Here is a 22472-nt window from a genome sequence, read left to right as displayed (position 1 = left end):
CCCAAAATCACTAACAAATTATGCACATCCCTTTTCTCATGAAGAGGTGTGTCTATAACTCTCAGAGAGGGAATCATAGAAGCTTAGGGATGGAAGAGACCTCAGGAGGTCATCTAGTCCAATCTCCTGCTCAAAGCAGGAACAACCCCAGCTAAATCATCCCAACCAGGGCTTTGTCAAGCTGGGCTTCAAAAACCTCTAAGGACGGAGATTCCACCACCTCCCTAGGTAACCCATTTCAGTGCTTCACCACCCTCCTAGTGAAATAGTTTTCCCTAAAATCCAAACTAGACCTCCCCCACTGCAACTTGAGACCATTGCTCCTTGTTCTGTCATCTGTTACCACTGAGAACAGCCTAGCTCCATCCTCTTTGAAGGCTGCTATCAAATCCCCCCTCACTCTTCTCTTCCGGAGACTAAACAAGCCCAGTTCCCTCAGCCTCTCCTCATGTGCCCCAACCCCCTAATCATTTTCGTTGCCCTCTGGGTGAAGGAGATTGCAAGGAATGGCACAAACTGAGATAGCTACAGTAATTAAGTTCAGGTTTCATGAGTGCAACCAGCGCAAACCATTAGTCTTACAGTAAAAGAGACAGCATCAACTTATTTTTAATTGATTAGTTTTTAAAAATTCCACTTTCGGTTTAAAATTCCAGTATGGTCTGATTTAAATACAAACAAACATTAATACCTTTTGTAAGGAGCTTTCTGCTTCTCTAGTTATCAGCATCTCTTTAGCAAGAGAAAAACTGAGTAATTATCTGACCATATATGGAAGTATTTAATCTGATTATACAAAATGTGTCTCCAAATGCACAAAGTAAACAAACTGGAAAAAAAATTGTGCTATTCTAGTCAACTATAGGAGTCTTAAGGAAAGTGAGTACAACTTTTTCCATGCAAAAATATTATTTTCAAGTTGTTAATGTCCCTTTAAGGTCATAACAGTTATCTAATGATCCACTAATATATAAGCATGTTATTCATTTGGACATAAAGCAAAACTATTGCTGAAGCTGATCATCTATTTTTAGTTTAGAAGCAGCAAAAAGATTTTGCATTGCCTGAACTACAAAGGAGTAATCAAACAATATTGTTTTGATCTATGCAAGCAGATCCACAAGCAAATGTAAAAATCTACAGGCACAACTCAGAGACAGCACAAAATAGCATGTTCAAGTCCATAAAAAGTTTTCTATGACAAAGCTTACTAGTTCTGTGACACTGAAGCCATAACAGATTTCAGGAAAACCTCATGACCTCCAGAGCTAAAACCTCATGACTTCCAGAGCTAAAAGTGTGAGTTGCTAAAGCTCTGTAGCCAAGGGCTGCAACAACTCATATCCTCTGTGAATCAGCACAGAGGAGGACTCAAAAACACACTCACCAATGAGTTACAATTACACAGGCCCTCAGTTCTCTGTGAATCAGAAGCCAATGGCAATATATATTAATGTACATATTAAATTTTGTCCTTGCTGTGATTTATTTCTATATTCTCAGACAATTTATCAGATAAGATTGTACCCTCATTAAATAAAAAATGGAGTGTCAACCAGGGTAGTGAATGTGCCTACTTGCGTGCCTTCTACAGTGCCAAGGACACTGCTGGCACTACCACAGATATACCAGCAGCTTCCAGCTACACAGCCCTATACAACTGAAGAACAACATTTTTATATTAAGAAATGAAAGAACATACAAGTGCAGTAAAAGGTACATTGCAAACAAGTCACATTGTTAACATACCGGAAGAACAGGTTTATAAGCAAAAAGTAACTCAATATAATTTATATGCCACTATTAATCCTGTATGTTCATTAGTGCTACTTGGTAGGCTAAAGGTTAAGAGTAGCAGTGCTTCTGTTAAAGGGAAAGGGGAGAAAAATAGGAAAATGAAATAAGGTTACAGACTTCATGCCAAAAACAAGGAAATGTTCTTCGTACTGAGTTTGTTTTTTCCATGGCATATCTGACCAATTATTTTGATGCACTTGTTTATAATACTACAGGTAAGTCTACAAAAGTAATTTACATTGTATGTATGTAACTAAATTCGCATACAACTAGGTAATGGTAGTCTTTAAATAGTTAATATATTGGCATTAATGTAACAATCAAATCTTTCTCCCTTTTCCCTATATATTTTGTATAGTTAAGACAAACTTTTGTTTTCATACAACATTAAGTTTATTTGCCATTTAAGAGACCTGAAGTACTTAGGATCTCAGACCTCCAAACACAATAAAAAGTTGTGGAGAGAGAATGAAACAAAAAGAAAAAAGGCAAAAACTTATGAAGGCTCTTACTCTCCAGGGTCCCAAAGCTCCTTTCATGCTGGGATGAAGGGAAGAAGCTCCCCCGATCCTCTTGCTACCACCTCTGGTGGTGGCTCCCGGGAGGGAGGAGAGGTTGCACAAGGAATGGAGAATAAAAGACATCCCGCCATTCTAGTACTGCCATCTCTGGGACTGACTCCATATGGGGTAAGAGCCTCTAACCTTCTGCTGCAACCTTTGGTTTTGTCTCCCATACTGTTCAGTTAAATACAAATATTCAGCCCACACATGTGTTTTCAATGCCAAACAGAGCATTCTAACATTCAGTGGTAAAAAATAATAATTTTCCATTGTCTTAATCAGACCTGAATTAACTTCCGACCTGATGAACTGCTATAACTCTACAAAGCTGTTTACCCACTTCTACTCCTCAAAGCTGGGCGGCGACAACTACATTTACAATACAACAATGATGTTAACAGCCTGTAGCAGAAAAGGTTATTTCATTTTGTGATCAGCTCAAGGCAATGCGGTCAAAAATGTTTCAACTTTCAAAACCAGCTTGTGGCTTAATTACAAATCAGGAAATTATGACTGAAAAAGGATTTTAAAAACCCCACAATGTTCCAAGGAAATTTCAACTCTAGGTTTAACAAGATTTTTGTGTTGGTGGATTTTTTTTGTTTTGTTTTTTAACACAGACTATTATAGCTGGATTAAATGAAGCACAAAGACGTTTATAGATGACTTTCCCTGAGGCGACAGTGAGTCACAGTGATTTAAATCATATTAAAACCCAGCTTCCTCCGATTCCAATTTTTACTTTGCTACTTACTGCATAAAATCGGAGAGGAAGGTGTCTGGAGCGTTAAAGTTGAGCCATCTTTCCGAGTGATGTTAACACGAAACACCAATCTGGCACGGGTGCTTTTTTTCTTGGAACCAGCAATCCCTATTCGAGCTTCAACATCTGCATTTCTCAACTTCAGTATTCCTACACAATCAACCCTAGCAACACATAACATTCGAGTTAATAACCCAGTAGGACTTCCAAAACTACAGCTATAAAACTGACCAGAATCTGGAGTTCAGTAGGTTTATCATCTCAATAGATCTATTCAGATTTGTTTACCATGCAACAGAGTCAGAATTTTTTAAATGCAGTTAAGAGTCCAAAGAGGTTCATGTGCCTTAACACATGACAGGGCACTGAAACGGCATCTCTAAGGGAGTTATATCACCCTAACCTCAACTCATCCCTGCCTGCTTTGTCCAGGAGATGATGAAGCAAAGAAAAAAGTAGTGAGAAACTATGAAGACTGCAAACCTACAGAACTTCAATTTATTCCATATTAACTCTGCCAGCCACTCAATTTGACTCTGCAGATCCCCACCCCACACTCTTGGGAGACTGAAAAGCTAGTTCTGAAGGAGTAATGCAAACTAGGGATATGAAGAGCTACTTTACCAAAATTCTACCTCCACTCTAAGCTTCTTTGTCAAGACAGTAATGCCTTGGCTGAAAGCATGAAGAAACTTCATGTACTCACATGGCTGACTTACGGCTACTGGAATCTGGTATGAGCAAATGTGCAGTGCCTAACACAAAGGGGTCCTGGTCCATGACTATGGCCCCTAGCTGCTAGAAGAATACAAATAAATAATAAGTGGTGGATGCATGTATGCCCTTAGTAAAAAGGACCCTATACATACCGGCAAGAGCTGGTGCACCATACTGGGGCAGCCCAGCTTCCCCAGGGGGCAATTTAAATTGCCTGGGGCTCCCAGCCCTCCATCCCCCCCATGGATCCCAATACAGGCACTGGGGAGGGGGGGTGGAGGGCATGGGTGGTCATGGTGGTGCCCACAAATGACCGTACCAGGCTTGAGGGTCGGAACGAGGGTGCGATTGGGGAGATCCCGCTGGTGTAATGGTGGGCCACGCTGTGAGGCCAGAGAAAGATAATCATCCTGGTCACTGCCTGACTCCTTGCTGGAAAAGGGTGGTGCTGACCAGGGTTCTGGGGGTAAATGGCCCAGTGCCTGTAGTGATACCTAGATGTGCTCGGTACCTGGACCCCAGTACCAAGTAGTGGGGATTCCAGTTCTTCCACAACCACAAGGTCCCCCGAGAAATGGAACTCCCATGGTATCATTGATACACTCAGTACTATCAAGGAGTCCCAGTGCTGACTTGTTGGTACCGACTGTTGTTTATGTGAGGAATGCTCCAATAAGGGTTGATTTGATGCACACAGTGTCAAAGATGGTTTTGTCTGTGCCGATCTTTTAGAGGTGATACAATCTCTGTCTTTATCTCTGGGAGGTGGGGCCATTGCTTCCAAGCCTGGGTCCCTGGGGTCCTTAGGCACTATGGCAGAGCTTGTACTGGGGAATCACTGATAATGACTGAGGTGGGTGAGTGTACCGGGGATCCCCTCTGGCTGGCCAACAACTAGGTTTGAGGGCTCAGAGCCCTTTTTTTAACGGCTTTGCAGGGGAGAATCAGCCGACTTTTTTTTTTTTTTTTTTTGCAATTCTACCCCTGTGCAGTATCAAGGCTTTGGGGATGAACTCCATCTTCGAGAGGTTTCAGGACTGGGGTCAGCTGGTAGTTGGAGTGCACCCTCATGAAGAGAAGCCTTAACTTGAGCTCCTGGTTCTTATGAGATGTCACCTCATCTCCATGAACTTCTGCAAAATAAGTGCCTCTCCAAGACACCCGGACACAATGAGAATGCCCGTCCGTTACTAGAATTGCCCCATTGCCGGAGAGGCACCTTGTGACAGTGGGGGAACCAGGCAGGTGATTTACATTTTTTCCACGTTTTTTGTGGGCAAAGAAAAGGTTCTCTTTTCTTAGAATGGAAAAACAGAAACTCTAACTACTAAAAGGAAACAAAAAACTCCAATAGCCACTATTTATACTAAATGCTATCAAGAAGGAAGAGACTACTGCTCTTGCCATTTGAGACCAAAGGTGGTTCGCCCACGCAGCGCTAGATAGCTTCGAGGCAGACCACAACGGAGGAAGGGAGGGAGGACGCACATGTGGGCTGAACAAACAATGCTACCTAAAATATCGGGTTAGAGATGCGGGGCGCAAATACACCTACAGTGGAGCACCCGTAAAGACACTACTCAAAGAGAATATATGGCTCTTTTTTCTAAGATGCAGATACAATTGCTAGATATCTTCTACAGACAAAGTACATGGATGTGAAGGCTTCTCTTATGGCCAAACAATACTTGGTTTAGCATACCTATTACTAAGATTGCTTTGAAAAGTGGGGTCTGTTGGGTGGAATAAACCAACTCCCTTAACATTGAAAGCTTGCTCTTCTACTGGAGAGAAAGAAAGTCAGATTACTGAATGGAGTCTTTGCAAGGAGATAATCACTGAACAGTAATAATTGTAGTGTATAGTCTTATAGACCGTGAAATGGTTTGAGAAAAGCTCAAGCAATCATATGAAGAGAAAGTCAGAATGAGACACAACACCGGAAAAATCTTTGCTACCTAAAAATCTTCATTCAAAACAGAAGGATGATGGCCAAGCAAAACAGCTGGTATTCTTCTTTGTAGATGAGCCAAATTTTGGAATAAAGGAACAGAGATTGACAATAATCATAGGCTGTGTGTGTGTGTGTGTGTGTGTGTGTGTGTGTGTGTGTGTGTGTGTGTGTGTGTGTGTGTGTGTGTGTGTGTGTGTACGTGTGTGTGTGTGTGTACACACCTCTTAGTAACCAGTCAGATAAAGATACAGCTGCAGACCATGTCTTCATAGGTGTGCATGGCATTTTGTGCTATCTCATGGGGCTGTCATGACAAAATACCAGTTGGCATAAGAAGGGATAAAATAAAGAACCCAGTATTGGTAATGAATCTGACCTACTTTAAAAAAAAAATCTAGTGATATTTCCAATACATTTAAAGAAGCAGGGGGAGGTGGCATTGACAACAACAATTTGGAAACTGATCCTCTTAATCATCCCTTAAGTTGTCTTAAGTACAAATTGGGACAACTGTCTCTAATCACTTCCTATTCTTAAAATCTCTGTTGTAATAAAGAAATATCAAGAATAAGAAACAGATTCCTCTTTGCCTGGTGAGAACAGGTTCTATAATTTCTAGATCTACCAGAAAATACTTCCTGTTTTAACAATATCATGAGCAAAGTCCCTGGAATGGGAGAACATGGAGGTATTCTTTTACCTTTCCTCCAATTCCTTAGTGACAAAACATAGTAAGTCAGTGTCACAGATGGTCATTTGACCTTTCCAATTGAGGGACCTTGAATTTAACTTTCAGTAACCTCTAAAGAGGACCAAGACTTTCAGGCTGATATCACTGAGCTCAAAGAACAGATGCTAATCCTACTTTTCTTTTTATTTATTTTGTATTAATTAGGTCAGAGATCCAGATCATTGGTTCATACTTTAGGATAAAATACTAAATTACAAAGCCAGGCATAGTGCTTACTCACTGAACAGAATGAACAGCTGAGCCTTAAGCATCAGAATCCAAATAATGCATTTAGAGAGCTCTAGACTCCTCTGAATGGTGGCAACAAAGGACGTTTAAATGCTTCTGAAAAGTGACCATTTTATAACCAAGATGATAGTTGTACTTTGTCATAAATGCCTGATTCTTTGCCAGCTTCACAGATAATGAAGTTAAAGGATTGTCAGATGGATTGGACAGTAACAGAACAAACTGGGCTGGGGGAGTGCTAAAAAACTCTTTCTCCACTTCTCACTACAGACAAATCCAAAACCTGCTGGACTCAGTTCTTCAATAAGCTCTAAAAACACTAATTGAGAAGGCATCTCCCTCTTCTTCCTTGCCTCTCAAAAAAAAAGTTGAAAGAACAACTACAAGACTAAGTCCACTGATGAAGATTCATGTCCTGCAAGTACTTACACAATGTTGCAAATACTAAACAAAGAATGTGAAACTCTAATATAAAAACTAAAGATAGAAAAGCATTTTAAAAAAAGACGTGCAAGACAATTACCTTTTCCGTAACTGGTGTTCTTCGAGATGTGTTGCTCATGTCTATTTCACAATAGGTGTGCGTGCTCGCCACGTGCACCGGTGCCGGAAGTTTTTCCTCTAGCAGTAACCATAGCGGGGAGCGCCCCAGCGACCCCTGGAGTGGCACTTCCATGGTGCGGTATAAGGGGAGCTATGCGCTCCCCCCACCCTCAGTTCCTTCTTGCCAGACAATTCCGACAGAGGGGAAGGAGGGTGGGATGTGGAATAGACATGAGCAACACATCTTGAAGAACACCAGTTACGGAAAAGGTAACTTTTTTCTTCTTCGAGTGATTGCTCATGTGTATTCCACAATAGGTGATTCCAAGCTATATCTGTTGGAGGTGGGTAGCAGTTCACAAGTTCTCAGGATGGAGGACAGCCCTGCTGAACCTGGTGTCATCCCTTGTTTGGGAGATGATCACATAGTGCGAAGTGAACGTGTGAACCGAAGACCACGTGGAGGCCCTACAAATGTCCAGGATGGGGACATGGGCCAAGAAGGCAGATGAGGCCTGTACTCGAGTTGAGTGCGCCTTCACAATTGGTGGCGGGAGGATACGCACCAGCTCAGAACAGATACAGATGCATGAAGTGATCCAGTTGGAAAGCCGCTGAGTGGAGATCGACCGACCCCTCATGCACTCAGCCGAAGCGATGAACAGTTGTGAGGGCTTTCTAAACAGCTTATTCCGCTCAGGTAGAAAGCCAGAGCCCGTTGCACATCGTGCATGTGGAGACGGCGCTCCTCACTGGACACATGGGCTTGGGGGAGAGGACCGGCAGAAAAACATCCTGACCCATGGGAAAGGCGGAGACCATCTTCATGAGGAACGTAGGGTGTGGGCGGAGCTGGACCCCGTCCTTATGAAAAACTGTGTATGGAGGCTCGGAGGTCAGGGCCCTGAGCTCCGAGACTCGCCTGGCTGACGTGATCATGACCAGGAAGGCCACCTTCCATGCTCTGGCTGTTGTCACCGGGAACCTTGTGACCGTGTCGATGAGCCCCTTCAGCATCTCGAACCTGTCCGGTGGGAGGGAAGCTGTGGCTGAAGAGACATCCAGGAGCGCCCCCATAAACTCCATGCTTTGAACCGGGACTAACATGGACTTGGTGTCTTTTACCAACAGGCCCAAGGCGGTGCACGTGGACAGGAGGAGCGTCACATGATCCCTCACCTGCGACCGAGAGCTGCCCTTGACCAGCCACTCGTCCAGATAGTGGAAAATCTGGACCCCCCGGTGCCTGAGGTAGGCCACTACCACCGACATACATTTTGTAAATATCCTGGAGGCAGCGGACAGACCAAAAACGGGAGGACTGTAGATTGGTAGTGATTCTGCCCCACCATGAAAAGGAGGAAGCATCTGTGTCCCTCGAATATGTGAATGTGGAAGTACGCGTCCTGCAGATCGAGGGCAGCGTCCCAGTCCCCGGGATCCAGGGAGGAGATGATGGAGGCTAGGGAGACCATGCAGAACTTGAGCTTCACCATGAACTGGTTCAGATCTCGCAGGTCCAGGATGGGACTGAGTCCCCCTTTGGCCTTCGGAATAAGGAAATAGCGGGAGTAGAACCCCTTGCCTTTGAATTCCCCGGGCACCACTTCCACCGCCCCTAGGCCACGGAGCCGCCCCACATCCTGCTCGAGCAGGGCTTTGTCCGAGGATTGATCTCTGAGGAGGACTGGGGGGGGCACCCCTAGGCGTCCTATCAAAATCGCCTTTTCCCCGCCTGTTTGCCCTTGGAGGACCCAGGTTGCGGGGCTGGCCTTGACTGCCTCTGAGGGCGCCTTTTATAGTCCCGCGCCTTCTTATAAGCGGCCTCGTATTTCGGGTGGGAGGCCTGAACGAGAGTTTGCTGCGGCTTAAACTTAGATTTAGCCGGAACATAGAGACCTAGAGTCTGGATGATCGTGCGGGAGTTCTTTATACCATGCAGCTTTGTATCCGTTTGTTCCGCAAACAGAGCTTTGTCATCAAACAGGAGGTCCTGCATGGCGGCCTGCGCCTCACTGGGCAGCCTGGACAGCAGGAGCCACAACGTCCTTCTCATGGAAACCGCGGAGGCCATGGACGGTGCGGCCATGTCCGCCGCATCTGAAGCCGCTTGCAGGGTTGCCCTGGCAGCCACTGTACCCTCCTCCACCGGCGCCCTGAACTCCTTCCTATCACGCTCCTGCAGGGAGTCCTCAAACTTGGGCAGGGGGCCCCACAGACTGAACTCATGCCAGCCTAGGAGAGCCTGGTGGTTTGTCACTCGTAACTGGAAGCTAGAGGATGAATAAACTTTTCTTCCAAAAGAGTACAGCCTCCATGAATCTTTATTTTTTGGGGTAGGGCTGGCTGGCCCTGCCGTTCCGTTCTTGACCGACTCGACCACCAGGGAGTTGGGCACCAGGTGGGTGCATAAGCACTCGTGTCCCTTGGCGGGTACAAAGTACTTGCGTTCCGCCCTCTTGGAGACGGGCCAATGAGGCCAGTGTTTGCCACAGGGCATTTGAAATTTTTGCCACCCCTTCATGGAGAGGCAAAGCTACGCTGCTCAGTACTGAAGAGGACAGCGCATTAAACAGGGAGTCCAAGGGCTCCTCCATCTTCTCTGCCTGGAGGTGGAAGTGTGATGCCACCCTTTTTAGGAGTTCCTGGTGGGCCCTAAAGTCCTCCTGCAGGACTGTGGGGGGTGGGGCCGTAATCGCCTCATCTGGGGAGGGCGAGGAGGCCGGTGCGGTACTTTGGGTGTCCGCCGGCACCGGAGGGTCCACCACCTGGTTGGTCTCCGGGCATGGTGCAGAGGATGTACGTCCCTCTGACTCTTTCCTCGGAGGTCTGGAGAGGGAGGCCGGTGTTGCCTCTGAGGCACCGGCTACCAAACGAGCCCCTGTCGGGGGCTGCGTCAGGGGCCACAGTGCCCACTAGTACCACTGGGCCGGCCATGGGGCCTGCAGTCACTGCACTTGCTCCGGCACCTGCTGCTCGGCCTGGCTGGCCTGGACCATGGAAGGACGACTACGAGCTGAAGCCGGGCTGATGAACGACCTGCCACTGTCCCGGGACCGGAAGGAACGGCAGTGCCGGGAGCAACGCCGACCACGGGACCGCAATCCCAACGTGGAGGACCGGTACCATCGGCAGCAGCTGCTCTGCAATCAGCTCCAACGGGCGGACCCGTGACAGTGAGATGCCAGTGATTGACGCCTGGGGCTGCGGAAGCGATGCCTTGGTGGGGTCTTGGAGCGGGATTCCGAGCGGTAACAGCATCGACGTCCGTGCTGTGACCAGCTGCGGTAACCCCTCTGAGATGAGGGCCTCTGGTGACGTCTGCCTCAGTCCCGTCAGTACTCACTCCTTGAAGTGGAGCGGTGCCGAGAGTCTCGGTCGGATGGCATCGAACCAGACAGTCTGGTGGGAGTCGAGGGTGATCCACATGGACTTTGACCTGAACGGTCGCTAGGCAACGAAGAGCGTCGGGAATGTTCCCGGGACCAAGACCCGTACTGAGCCGGGGGCGACTGTGGAGATCCCAGCAGTGGCTTGCCCCTGGAGCGCGGGACTGACATTGGCGGCACTCCTGGTACCAGCATGGACAGGACATAGAATCATAGAATATCAGGGTTGGAAGGGACCTCAGAAGGTCATCTAGTCCAACCCCCTGCTCAAAGCAGGACCAATCCCCAATTTTTGCCCCAGATCCCTAAATGGCCCCCTCAAGCATTGAACTCACAACCCTGGGTTTAGCAGGCCAATGCTCATCCTGGGCCACCTGCGGGGCCTCCGGCAGAGAGGGCATCCGGGGAGGCCTGGTCCGAAGTGGCCGGGCTACTCCTCTCTACGCGAGTCAGAGGCCTAGAGGCCGGAGAGGATTGAGGACTGCCTGACATGGGTCTAGCCTCTGCCCCGGGTTTTCCTTGGTGCCCCTGCAAAGGCAGTGTCTTTTTGCCTTCTTGCGTCCCATGGACGGGGAGTGGTGCCAACTGGTGGAAGACTCCGGAAGGTTGCCGTGCACCGACACCGCGGTGCTGGCTCAGAGCGGCGCGCCGGAATCGGGGTCAGCGCCAACTCCATCAGAATGGCCCGGAGCCTAATGTCTCTTTCCCTCTTGGTCCGAGGTTTGAACGACCTGCAGATCTTGCAACGATCGCTGATATGGGTTTCTCCCAAACAGCGTGAACAGTCTGCATGCAGGCCACTCCGAGGCATAGATCGCCTACAAGTGTTGCACGACTTAAAACCTGGGGAGCGGGGCATGCCCCGGCTCGGGCTCTCTAATTGAGCAGCTTACTAACTACAGGTACTAACACTGAACGAACAAGCAGTTCTGGGGACGAGCTAGAGCAAAGCAGGAGCAGAGTACTTCCGATGCACCTTCACTGGCAGCAAGAAGGAACTGAGGGTAGGGGGAGCACGCAGCTCCCCTTATACTGCGCCATGGAGGAGCCACTCCAGGGGTCGCTGGGGAGCTCCCCCCTACGGATACTGCTAGGGGAAAAACTTCCAGCACCGGTGCACGTGGCAAGCACGCACACCTATTGTGGAATACACATGAGCAATAACTCGAAGAACACGACGTGAACCTTGGGTAAAATAAACACTTTGAGCGAGCTCAGGGTGGGTTTTAAGATATTTTCCTTACAATATGTTGTCTCACTAGCATTCTCTCTGTGTCAAGGTATTCATATTTTAACTGCTTCCAAAACAGTTTGATGAACAAATCCAAAAAGAATCTCTGGAAGCAAATTAATGAAGGGGAACATTAAGTTAAAAAATGGTATTTTGAAGGTGACTTGCTTATAAAAATTAATCTGTCTACTCAGTTTGTTTTCACACAAATGCTGGAAGCAAGCTATTCAGTGAATAAATAAAAAAGCAATTTATTTCCATAAAGTTTTAATGATGTCCGACTACATTTAGGAAGTCTTATTTTTAGTCTTTATTATCTTGCTCCCTACTGTACATATGTTAAAAAAAAAAACCCAAACCCGTCTTATTTAAGATAACACCAAATTAACAAAAATAATGAGGAGTCCAGTGGCACCTTAAAGACTAACAGATTTATTTGGGCATAAGCTCTCATGGGTAAAAAACCCACTTCTGCAGATTTATGGCCAAATAAATCTGTTAGTCTTTAAGTTGCCACCAGACTCCTCGTTGTTTTTGTGGATACAGACTTACACAGCTACCCCTCTCATAACATCAAATGACAGCTTCAAACTTGATTCCTGAAGCAAAAAAAAACCTCTTACTGCAGTGGTTCTCAAACTTTTGTATTAGTGACCCCTTTCACACAGTAAGCCTCAGACTGCGACCTACCTTATACATCAAAAATAAGTTTTTTTAACATTTAACACTATTATAAATGCTGGAGGCAAAGCTTGGTTTGGGGGTGAAGGCTGACAGCTCGTGCCCCTGCGTAATAACCTTGCAACCCCCTAAGGGGTCACAACCCCCAGTTTGAGAACCCCGTCTTACTGTTTCATCCCAGAAAGACAGTGCAATCCAAAAAGAATTACTTACGCAAGTGTCATGTTGTTGCTAGGGTCAAGGCCAACCTCTATAACTGTAGTACCCTCTATGTCCACCTCTTTGCAGGGAGTGGTGTTTCGCCCAGTTACCCTGCAGGCCTGGTAGAACCCATGTGGCTTCACTCGACCAGAGTCATTACCCACAAACACTTGCAGCACTACTGGCTCATTGTGACCTTCCAGCTAGAACCAAGAAACAAGAAGTAGATAGTAAATTGACCTTATAATTTATTATGAAATAAGACATTTTAAAAACAGTACAACTGAATTGCAATATTTCAGTTAAAAGATACACTGAACCTCCAAAAAACTGACAGAGTAAATGAACAATTTCCAAGGAGGGAGGAAGCAGGGAATTTCTATATAAATTTACAAAGTGGCAGACCGATGTTTTGTTCTTCTTAATATCACATTGCTTAGATTGTAGCCTCAGCAATTTCAAAACCCGATTTATTCTTCCATAAAAAATATAAAGTAAACAGCAACTAGCATTCTCAGTTAAAATGTATGATCAATGTTGATTCACTGTCAAAATATTTTATGAATAAAGGCTTCTTAGAGACACCTGTTCATAGGTGCCAATCAATAAGTTCAGTATTAATGTGCTGCCCACAATCAGTTTGCAGGAGAATACATTTATGCCATGAGAAAAATGTGTTAGAGTATTACAGGACTTTATAAGACTAAGTGTTGGCATTATATGTAAATTTACACTCCAATTTCAAACGAAATAACCATTCCTAAGCTTTTTATAAAGATATATTTCTACATTAGATTAATGAGCTCTTAAAATGTTAATTGTTAATACTGTTTGTTCTTTTATACTCTGCATACTGATCCTAATCCTGTTTGAGCCACTTCAGAAACTCCTAGATCACAACAATGCCATGCAGTTCAAGGCAACAATTTCACGTTAACTAATGAAAATACTTCTATGAAATTGCACAGAGGAATCTCTATTACACCGTAGAGCAATTAAGAAAAAGGTTTTCAAAAGATTAATTGGTTTGGAGGAATTTTATATTTGAGAAAACACCCATCACTCAATGTATATAGTGATTTAATTCTCCAATATTTTCTCTAATCCCATTTTTAATTAATAATTTAAATTTGTGGTTTGGTTCACAGGGAATAGATCAAACATCCTGCAATATTACAAGTGTAATTCCTATTAACTAGCAGGAACAGGTCTTTTGCATCATTGTTTTACTAATGGCAATTACATGTTCAGTTGGATATGAAATTCATTGCACCATTCATGTTGCAACCCTTTGATAAAAAGTTATTCCAAGAACCTCTCCCAGCTATAATTGTATCCAAAATCAAATTCCCATTCCAACCAACTACGCTTTCAAGTTTAAAAAAGCTCATCTTCAGCCTACACACTTACAGTGCCACTTGTACACAGCTCTTATACAAGTCCAATAGTGTCTGGTTTATGATTTTCACGAGGATTTTTCATATCTTTAATGAGACATCAGTACATACACAATGTAATTTGTCTACTTCCTGACAAATACCTTAACAAACAGGACTCTGCTTTTACTTAGACGGTAAGAACTAATGAAACTGTTCTCTCCGTTCCTGATGCCTTTCTAAAATATATTCAGTATTTCTTCAATGAGCAATAAAGGATTTTCTGTGCAGCATCATGAGCAACCATGGAACTGTTAGATGTGAATTGAAAGCTTACTTTTTCCAGACTTGTTTAGTCAGATGCTTTCACCTTGGATTTTTTTAACTGAGTACATAAGTGTCTTAATATTATATTATAGTTTTGGGGGAAGTGGAGGTGGATAGATGGAGGTTGTTTTTGTTTGGCATTTTAATTTACCTTGAAACATGAAGGAACAGCATTATGATAATGTCAAATATATTAACGAAAAATTGAAGTCAGGATTATGTACACTAATTACTCCAACTACTCAAAGTGTATATGACACGGTCATTAAACAACAAACTAGAAATGAAAGTATATATGATGTTTCACAGCAGAGAAAGGTCAACTGTGCATGCATTTGACTCAACAGATTTTAAACCAGAAGGGACCATTATGACCATCCACTCTGGCTCCCTTGAAAACAGAGGCCAAAAAACCTATAATAATTTCTGCATCAAGTCCACAACTTCTGTTTTAACTGTAGCATATCTTCTAGAAAGGTATCGAGTCTTGATTTGAAGACTTCAACTGATAAAGAATTCACCACATCCCTTAGTATGCTGTTCCAGTGGTTAATTCCCCTCACTGTTAAAGATCTGTTCTTTATTTCTAGTCTCAACTTGTTTCACTTCAGATTTCAGTGACTAGATTTTATGATGCCTTAATTGGCTAGATTAAAGAGCCCTCTACTATCAGAAATATATCCCCATATAGATAGATTCTTATGTTTTAAGGCCAGAAGGGGTCATTAGATCATGTATTCTGATCTCTTATATAAGAGGTCACAGAATTTCACCGTTACTCTGTAGTAAGCCCAGTAACTTTTGTCTGACTAAAGCATACCATCCAGAAAGGCATCCAATCTTGATTGGGAAAATCTACATGTGCTTTATCTGAAAATTTTCCTTCTTAATGAGGTCTACAAATACATGACACTGGGTCTGTCTGGTACATGCAGTCTTGGAGGCAGAGCAAATGTGTCAATCAGTGTCAGGGGAGGAGTGGCTCCACCTCTGAGAAACATCCAGTTGAGACACTTCTGTAGCCTAATACATCTCTGTGCTAGTAAGGAAAATTAAGCAGTAAGATTAAGTAGAACAGTACTCCTGCAGAGCAAGGAATTCAGTGAATAATAAACTGAGTGCAATTAATAATCCTATGTGTTTCCCCAATTAGCCCATTCAGAGTGGGTTGGATCTGTGGACCCTCCTACTCCAAGAAAGGCAATTTTGAGGTAAGGCACAGATAAATTTTCCTATTCTTATTCACAATGAGTTCCACAGATCCATGACACTGGGATTTTCATAGCAGTGTCTACTAGGCGGAGGGTGGCAACTATATGTTATATACAAAAAGAAGGTAAATACTGGAATGCTACAGCAAAGAGCACCTGTCTAACGAAGGCAGAATCAGAATGTCTGGATGTCCAGGATGTAGAATGTGGAAATAGTACGAACAGATGACCAGGTGGCTACTTTACAGATTTCCTTGCACATAAAAACATAATGAGCACACTGGGTCAGACCAATGGTCCATCTAGTCCAGTATCCTGTCTTCTGACAGTGGCCAGTGCCAGATCCTTCAAAGGGAATGAAGAGAACTGAGCAATTTACCAAGTGATCCAGCCTGTCATCCAGTCCCAGCTTCTGGCAGTCAGAAATATAAGGACATCCCAGAGCATGAGGTCCTGTCCCTGACCATCTTGGCTATCCTCCATGAACTTATCTAATTCTTTTTTGTACCCTATTATACTTTTGGCCATCACAATATCTCCTGTCAACCAGTTTCACAGGTTGACTGTGAACTGGGTTAAGTACTTCCTTATGTGTTTTAAACCTACTGCCTATTAATTATATTGCATGACCCCTGGTTCTTATGTTATGAGAAGGGATAAATAACACTTCCTTATTCACTTATTTCTTCACTTATAAACAGGGCTGTCCCGCAGGGGGGGGGAAGAGGCTTGGGATGGAAGTGATGAATTTGTCACTTCCAGGACCAACCATGCCGGCCAATCGCACTGGCCCACAGGGCCCCTGAAAGCGTGGGGCCCGAAGCAGTCGCCCCGATTCGCCGTACCCAAGGGATGGCTCTGCTTATTGACCTCTGTCATATCGCCCAATTCGTCATCTATTTTCTAAGATGACTAGTCCCAGTCTTTTTAATCTCTTCTCATATTGAAGCTGTTCTATACTCAATCATTTTTGTTGCCCTTCCCTGTACTTTTTCCAATTCTAACACATCTTTTTTTAGATGGGGTGACCAGAACTGCATGCAGTATTCAAGGTGCAGGCATACCATGGATTTATATAGTGGCATTATGATATTTTCTGTCTTATTATTAAGGTTTTGAGTATGTCACAGAAGTTGCGGAAATCATGGGGCTGGGTGCTGGACGCTCCTCTCTCCCCATTTTGTCAGCGATGTTTTTAGTAAAAGCCAAGGACAGGTCACAGCTTCTGTGAATTTTTTTCAATGCCCATTACCTACCCATGACTTTTACTAAAAATATCCATGACAAAATCGTAGACTTACTTATTATCTATTCCTTTCCTAATGCCTCCTAACGTTTTTTGTCAGCTTCTTTTGACTGGTGCAGCACATGGAGCAGATGTTTCCAGAGAACTAGCCACGATGACTCCAAGATCACTTTCTTGAGTGGTAACGGCTAATTTAGAACCCATCAATGTGTATATATAGTTGGGATTAGGTTTTCCAAAGTGCATTAACTTTGCATTTATCAACAATGAATTTCATCTGCCATTTTCTTGCCCAGTTACCCAGTTTTGTGAGACCCGTTTAAAACTCTTTGCAGAGCTCTGGATTTAAATATCTGGAGTAATTTTGTATCACCTGCAAATGTTGCCATCTTGCTGTTTACTTCTTCTCCCAGATCATTTATGTATATGTTGAACAGCACTGATCCCAGTACAGACTGTTGGGGGACCCTGCTATTTACCTCACCACTGTCAAAACTGACCACTTATTCCTACCTTTTGTTTCCTATCTGTTAACCAATTACTGATCCACAAGAGGACCCTCCCTTTTGCCCACTGACACCTTACTTTGCTTAAGAACTTTTGGTGAGAAACCTTGTCAAAGGTTTTCTGAAAGTCCAAGTACAGCGGATCACCACTGCCCACATGCTTGTTGACTCTCCCAAAGCATTCTAAGAGACTGGTGAGGCATGATTTCCCTTTACAAAAGCTGTATTGACTCTTCCCCAACACTTCGTGTTCATCTATGTGTCTGATAAATCTATTCTTTTCTGTAGTTTCAATTGGTTTGACTCATACTGAAGTTAGGCTTACCAGTCTGTAATCATCACTGGAGCCTTTTTTAAAAATCTGGACCATATTAGCTATTCTCCAGTCACCTTGGACAGATTCAGATTTAAGCAATAGATTACGTACCACAGTTAGTGGTTCTGCAATTTCATATCTGAGTTCCTTTAGAACTCTTGGGTGAATCCATTCCAGTCCTAGTGACTTATTACTGTTTAATTAATCACTTTATTCTAAAACCTTGTGTGAGGCATATGGTTCTTCTGCCCAGGAAATTGCATGCTTCTGAGATACAACAGCTCAGCCTGGAAATGGAGGATTCTGAAGCCTTTGTTCTCTTTGGAACCAAATAATAAAGAACAAATTATTTGTCTTTCTAAACCAAGTTGTGCAGTGGATATATATTGTGAGATGTTCAAGTGTACCACAATCTCTCTTTGGGATGCAATGGAGCTGGGTAAAAGGACAGAAGGACAATATCCTGTGCTCTCTAGAGCATAGAGTCAACGTTTGGTATGAAGGCAGTGTTGGTTCTGGTTCTGAATCTGACTTTATCTTTATAGAAGCTGCAGCACTCAGGTTCCAGGAAGAGTTCCCAATTCAAACACCTGCAAATTCATGTGATTACTAACAAAAAGACCGGTTTAATGGTTAGAAAATCATACGACACTTTCCTGAGCGGTTCAAATGGAGGGCCTATAGTGGAACTGAGAATCAGGTTAAGATCCCATGCAAGAACTCTACACTTTAGGAGAACATAAAAGGGATGTCCATCCCGTCCTGTTCTCCTCCCCCCAACCCAATCTCTCAAAAAAGCATACCATCTTCTGGACAAGATGAAATCCACTACTTGTCTGTTGTGCTAAGGACACTAGACGAAGCAGCAACTTGACTTTTGGGTGTCAGCATAGCTTGAGTCCATCTTGAAGAAATTCAAGAATCCATGGTAGCAGAGAAACCCTTGTCCTGGTACCAATGGGTAAACCTCAGCAAGGTCCTTAAATCCACTGAGTTAGTAGATTTATTTCTGACAGCTAAAATGTGGATATTACCTCTTCTGGCTAACCTTTTCGGCTTAAAAGGCTCTATTCAAAAAGCTGGATTCTTATTACAAGGAAGAATTATGCATATTAGGGTACATTACACAGCAAAAAAATAAAGAAATTAAAAAATAAAAACAGAATCCTGGCAGTGAGTCTCAGAGCCCGGACCAACTGATCTGGGCTCATGCTATGGGCTAAAACTAGCAATGTAGATCTAAGGGCTCGGGCTGGAGCCCAGACTCTGAGACCCTTACCCCTAACTAGGTTTCAGAGCCAGAATGTCTATACTGCTATTTTTAGCCCCACAGCATGAGCCCAAGTCATCTGACTCAGGCTCCAAGACTCACTACTAGGGATCTTTATTTTTTTGTGTTTTTTCTTCCTCTGGGTAGACATATCTTTCGATTGCCTTCTGGATGGAATGCAAATGGAAGGTCTTTGTGCCATGTTGAGGAGATTGAGAACCAAGGCCTCATTGGTAGAACAGGACTACCAGAATTACCGCAGCTGGCTCTCTTCTGATCTTCTACAGAGTTCTAGTGACAAGAGGAAAGGGAAGGAAGTCATATCTTGCCATCTTTGTGACAAGGCATCTGTTGCTTTAGATTTGTGATTCTACTGGCAAAAGAAAAACACTGAAAATTTGTAATTCAGGTGGGGAACAAACAGATCTATCACTGGGAAACTAAATTCCTTTAGCAGAAATTAGAACACCCCTGCGTGTAGTTCCCATACTGAACGGTGTAACTTATGCTGGCTGAATGAACTACAATCATTTCCCTTTGGTTATGAAGCGAAGTGACTCCAGATTCCTCTTTACACAAATCATCAGGAGGTGAGGTTCTTTTAGTGCTGTTGGCATGTGACATGGCTCAGGTGTTGTCTGTCATGATCAGCACATGCAGGAAGCTTGTGAACAGAGGCTTGAGACCACAGCTAATTACCCAGAGTTCTCTCCAGTTTTCCTGTGCTTGCTGTCTTGTTTGGACCAGATCCCTTGAACAATCTTCGTCCCTGTCTGAGCACCCCATCCCTCCAGACTGCATCTGTGGTGACAACAGTCGTGACTGGTTTACCTTTTGGGAAGCCTGACTTGAATCTGCTCAGACTCATCCAACATCTGAATAACTTGGAAATCTCCTAAGGAGAGACACCATCACTGAGCAGAAGAGAAGAGGAAACTCACGCAAGCACAGGGTCACTAAGAATATCCACATAGGAGATCACTGATTCCCAGAAGCAACAGAAGCTCATCTTCCCAAGGTTGAGGGGGACCATACTTGCAATACTGTCCATCCATGTTAGAATTGCCTGTTAAAGACTGTAGGGGCCCTTGGGGTAGTAGAGGACAGTTCATGTTTGTTTATGTTGTAGTCCTGATGCACCCTGACAGTTTTCATGCTTGAAAAGCTTCACTGGCCTTTTGATATTTTGCTTCAAACTATGCTTCCCCAGAGAAGGGAAGGGAGCTGCCACTCATGCTGGGTCTGGGGCAGCTGCCTGTGCCAGCCTAGGTGATTTTGTTACCACTGCTTCCTGGGTGCTCTTTGGGTCAAGGAGGAATGGCTGCAGGAAACCCTGCCTTAGCTTCAGAGAGGCTTGGGTCTCCATGGAACAGACACAGATCTCCACCAAGGCACTCAGTCACTAGGGAGATGCTGGAGACAGTTTCTGGTTTTCCTTCTCTTCTTGGCCTTTTCCACTATGTTGCATTCTATATGGGTGAGCAGGAGGCATGGAGAGTCCCAATAACTATGAGGAGAAAAGGAACCCCCTCTGCTGATAAAGGCAGACCCTGAAAGCCTGGAAATGTCAGCTTTCCTTCCCACCTCTTTTCTCTTCTTTGCATTTGTTCTGAAGCAGGGAGGAGCTGGTCTGCCTGCCTGCAGCTAAGGAAGCAGATGAAAAATTGGCAATTTCTCAGAGGTGGAGCCACTGCTCTCCTGGCACTGACTGACCAGTTCAGTCTCACTCCTTGGCTGTATATAGCAGAGACCCAGTGTCATGCATCTGTGGAACTCATTATGAATAAGGACTGAAAATTTAAAGAGATGGAGAAAGCACTACTTCTCTGGGTAGTTTATTTCCATGGCTAATCACCTTCACTGTTAAAAATCGAAGCCTTATTTCTAACATGAATTTGTCTGTTTTTAACATCAAGCCATTAATTCTTGTTCTGCTAGATTAAAGAGACCTTTAGTGTCTGGTATTTTGTCCACAGGAAGATACTTGTACACTATAATTAAGCAAGCTCTAAATCTTCTTTCTGAGAATTGATTGTGCTCCTTAAGTCTCTCAGGGTATGTCTAGACAGCAACTGGGAGCGAGCCTCCCAGCCCAGGTAGGCAGACTTGTGCTAGCTGCTAAAACTAGCTGTGTGGACTTTGGGTGCCAGCAGAGAGTCAGGCTAGCCACTGAGCTCTAGCCCACACAACCCCCATGGCTTAAGCTCTGGTTGCTAGACAGCGTGTCCTCCACACAGCTAGTTTTAAGTGCGCTATCCTGAGCTCTGCTAGCACAAATCTGTCTATCCGCACTGCAAGGCTCATGTAGACATGCCTGCACTGTAAGGCATTTTGTCCAGCCCTCAATTCATTTTTGTGGCTCTTCTCTGCGCCTTCGCTAATTTTGTGAAGCCTCTTTTTAAAATGTGGATTCCAGAACTGGATGCTGTATTCCAGTAACAGTCTAACCAATCAGCCACACAGAGGTAAATTCACTTCTCTGCTCCTACTCTCTACTCCTGCATATACATCCAAGGATGACATTAACCCTTTTCCCCACATCATTGCCATGTACTACTATAAACAGACTACCTTTACAGTTGGAAAACCTTGTTGTGTCCTGTCTTTCACTGAGCCTCGGCTGCCCTCAGTCAAGTACCGAGCTCTGTGCTGGGTCTCCGGCTGTACCACAATCTTCAGCTCCTTGCCTTCACTTTTAGTAGGATACTGACCACACAGCATCGGGCTCTTCTTCCCTCCGGCTCCTTTCTGGCTTTCTGATGCTCTGAGAAGTCCAAGCAGACCATTGAGAACATGTTATAAGAAATTCCCATATAAAAACAAATCAATGTAAAGAAGGGCCATAGATCAGAGGTGGGCAAACTACGGCCTGCGGGCCACATCCGGCCCACGGGACCGTCCTGTCCGGCCCCTCAGCTCCTGGCCCAGGAGGTTAGTCCCCGGCCCCTCCCCCGCTGTTCCCCTCCCCCGCAGCCTCAGCTCGCTGCGCGAGCAGTGGGGCTGCGAGCTCCTGTCGCTCTGAGCGGCATGGTAAGAGGGCAGCGGTGGCGTGCGTGCAGCAGTGCAAAAGTTGGCTAGGGAGTCCCAGGGGGCAGTCAGGGGACAGGGAGCAGGGGGCGGTTGGATGGGGCGGAGGTTCTGGGGTGGTCAGGGAACAGGGGGGATGGATAGGGTGTGGGAGTCCTGGGGGGCCTGTCAGAGGGTGGGGGTGTGGATAGGGGTCAGGGCAGTCAGGGGACAGGGAGCAAGCGGGGTTGGATAGGGGATAGGATCCCAGGAGGCGTGATTTGGGGAGGGGGGGGTGTCCCAGGATGGGGCAGTCAGGGGACAAAAAGCAGGGGGGGTTGGATGGGTCAGAGGTTCTAAGGGGGACAGTCAGGGGGCAGGAAGTGGAAGGAGGCG

At 44.9% G+C, this 22472-nt stretch overlaps 1 protein-coding gene across 7 annotated transcripts in view; it reads right to left on the bottom strand.

Moving 5' to 3' along the window:
• Positions 1 to 22472, bottom strand: part of NFAT5 (nuclear factor of activated T cells 5) — a 152879-nt gene that overhangs the window by 45916 nt on the left and 84491 nt on the right. For all 7 annotated transcript variants that reach the window (XM_037877569.2, XM_043526020.1, XM_037877568.2 and 4 more), the window contains 3 exons: positions 21642 to 21834; positions 12831 to 13021; positions 3115 to 3287 (listed from right to left, as the gene is read on the bottom strand). In XM_037877569.2, coding sequence (XP_037733497.1) covers positions 3115 to 3287; positions 12831 to 13021; positions 21642 to 21834 — 557 coding nt within the window. The remainder of the gene's footprint in view (positions 1 to 3114; positions 3288 to 12830; positions 13022 to 21641; positions 21835 to 22472) is intronic.

The sequence above is a fragment of the Chelonia mydas genome, chromosome 12 (assembly GCF_015237465.2).
Source record: "Chelonia mydas isolate rCheMyd1 chromosome 12, rCheMyd1.pri.v2, whole genome shotgun sequence".
Lineage (NCBI taxonomy): Eukaryota > Metazoa > Chordata > Testudines > Cheloniidae > Chelonia > Chelonia mydas.
This window is presented reverse-complemented; position numbering and strand designations above follow the sequence as displayed.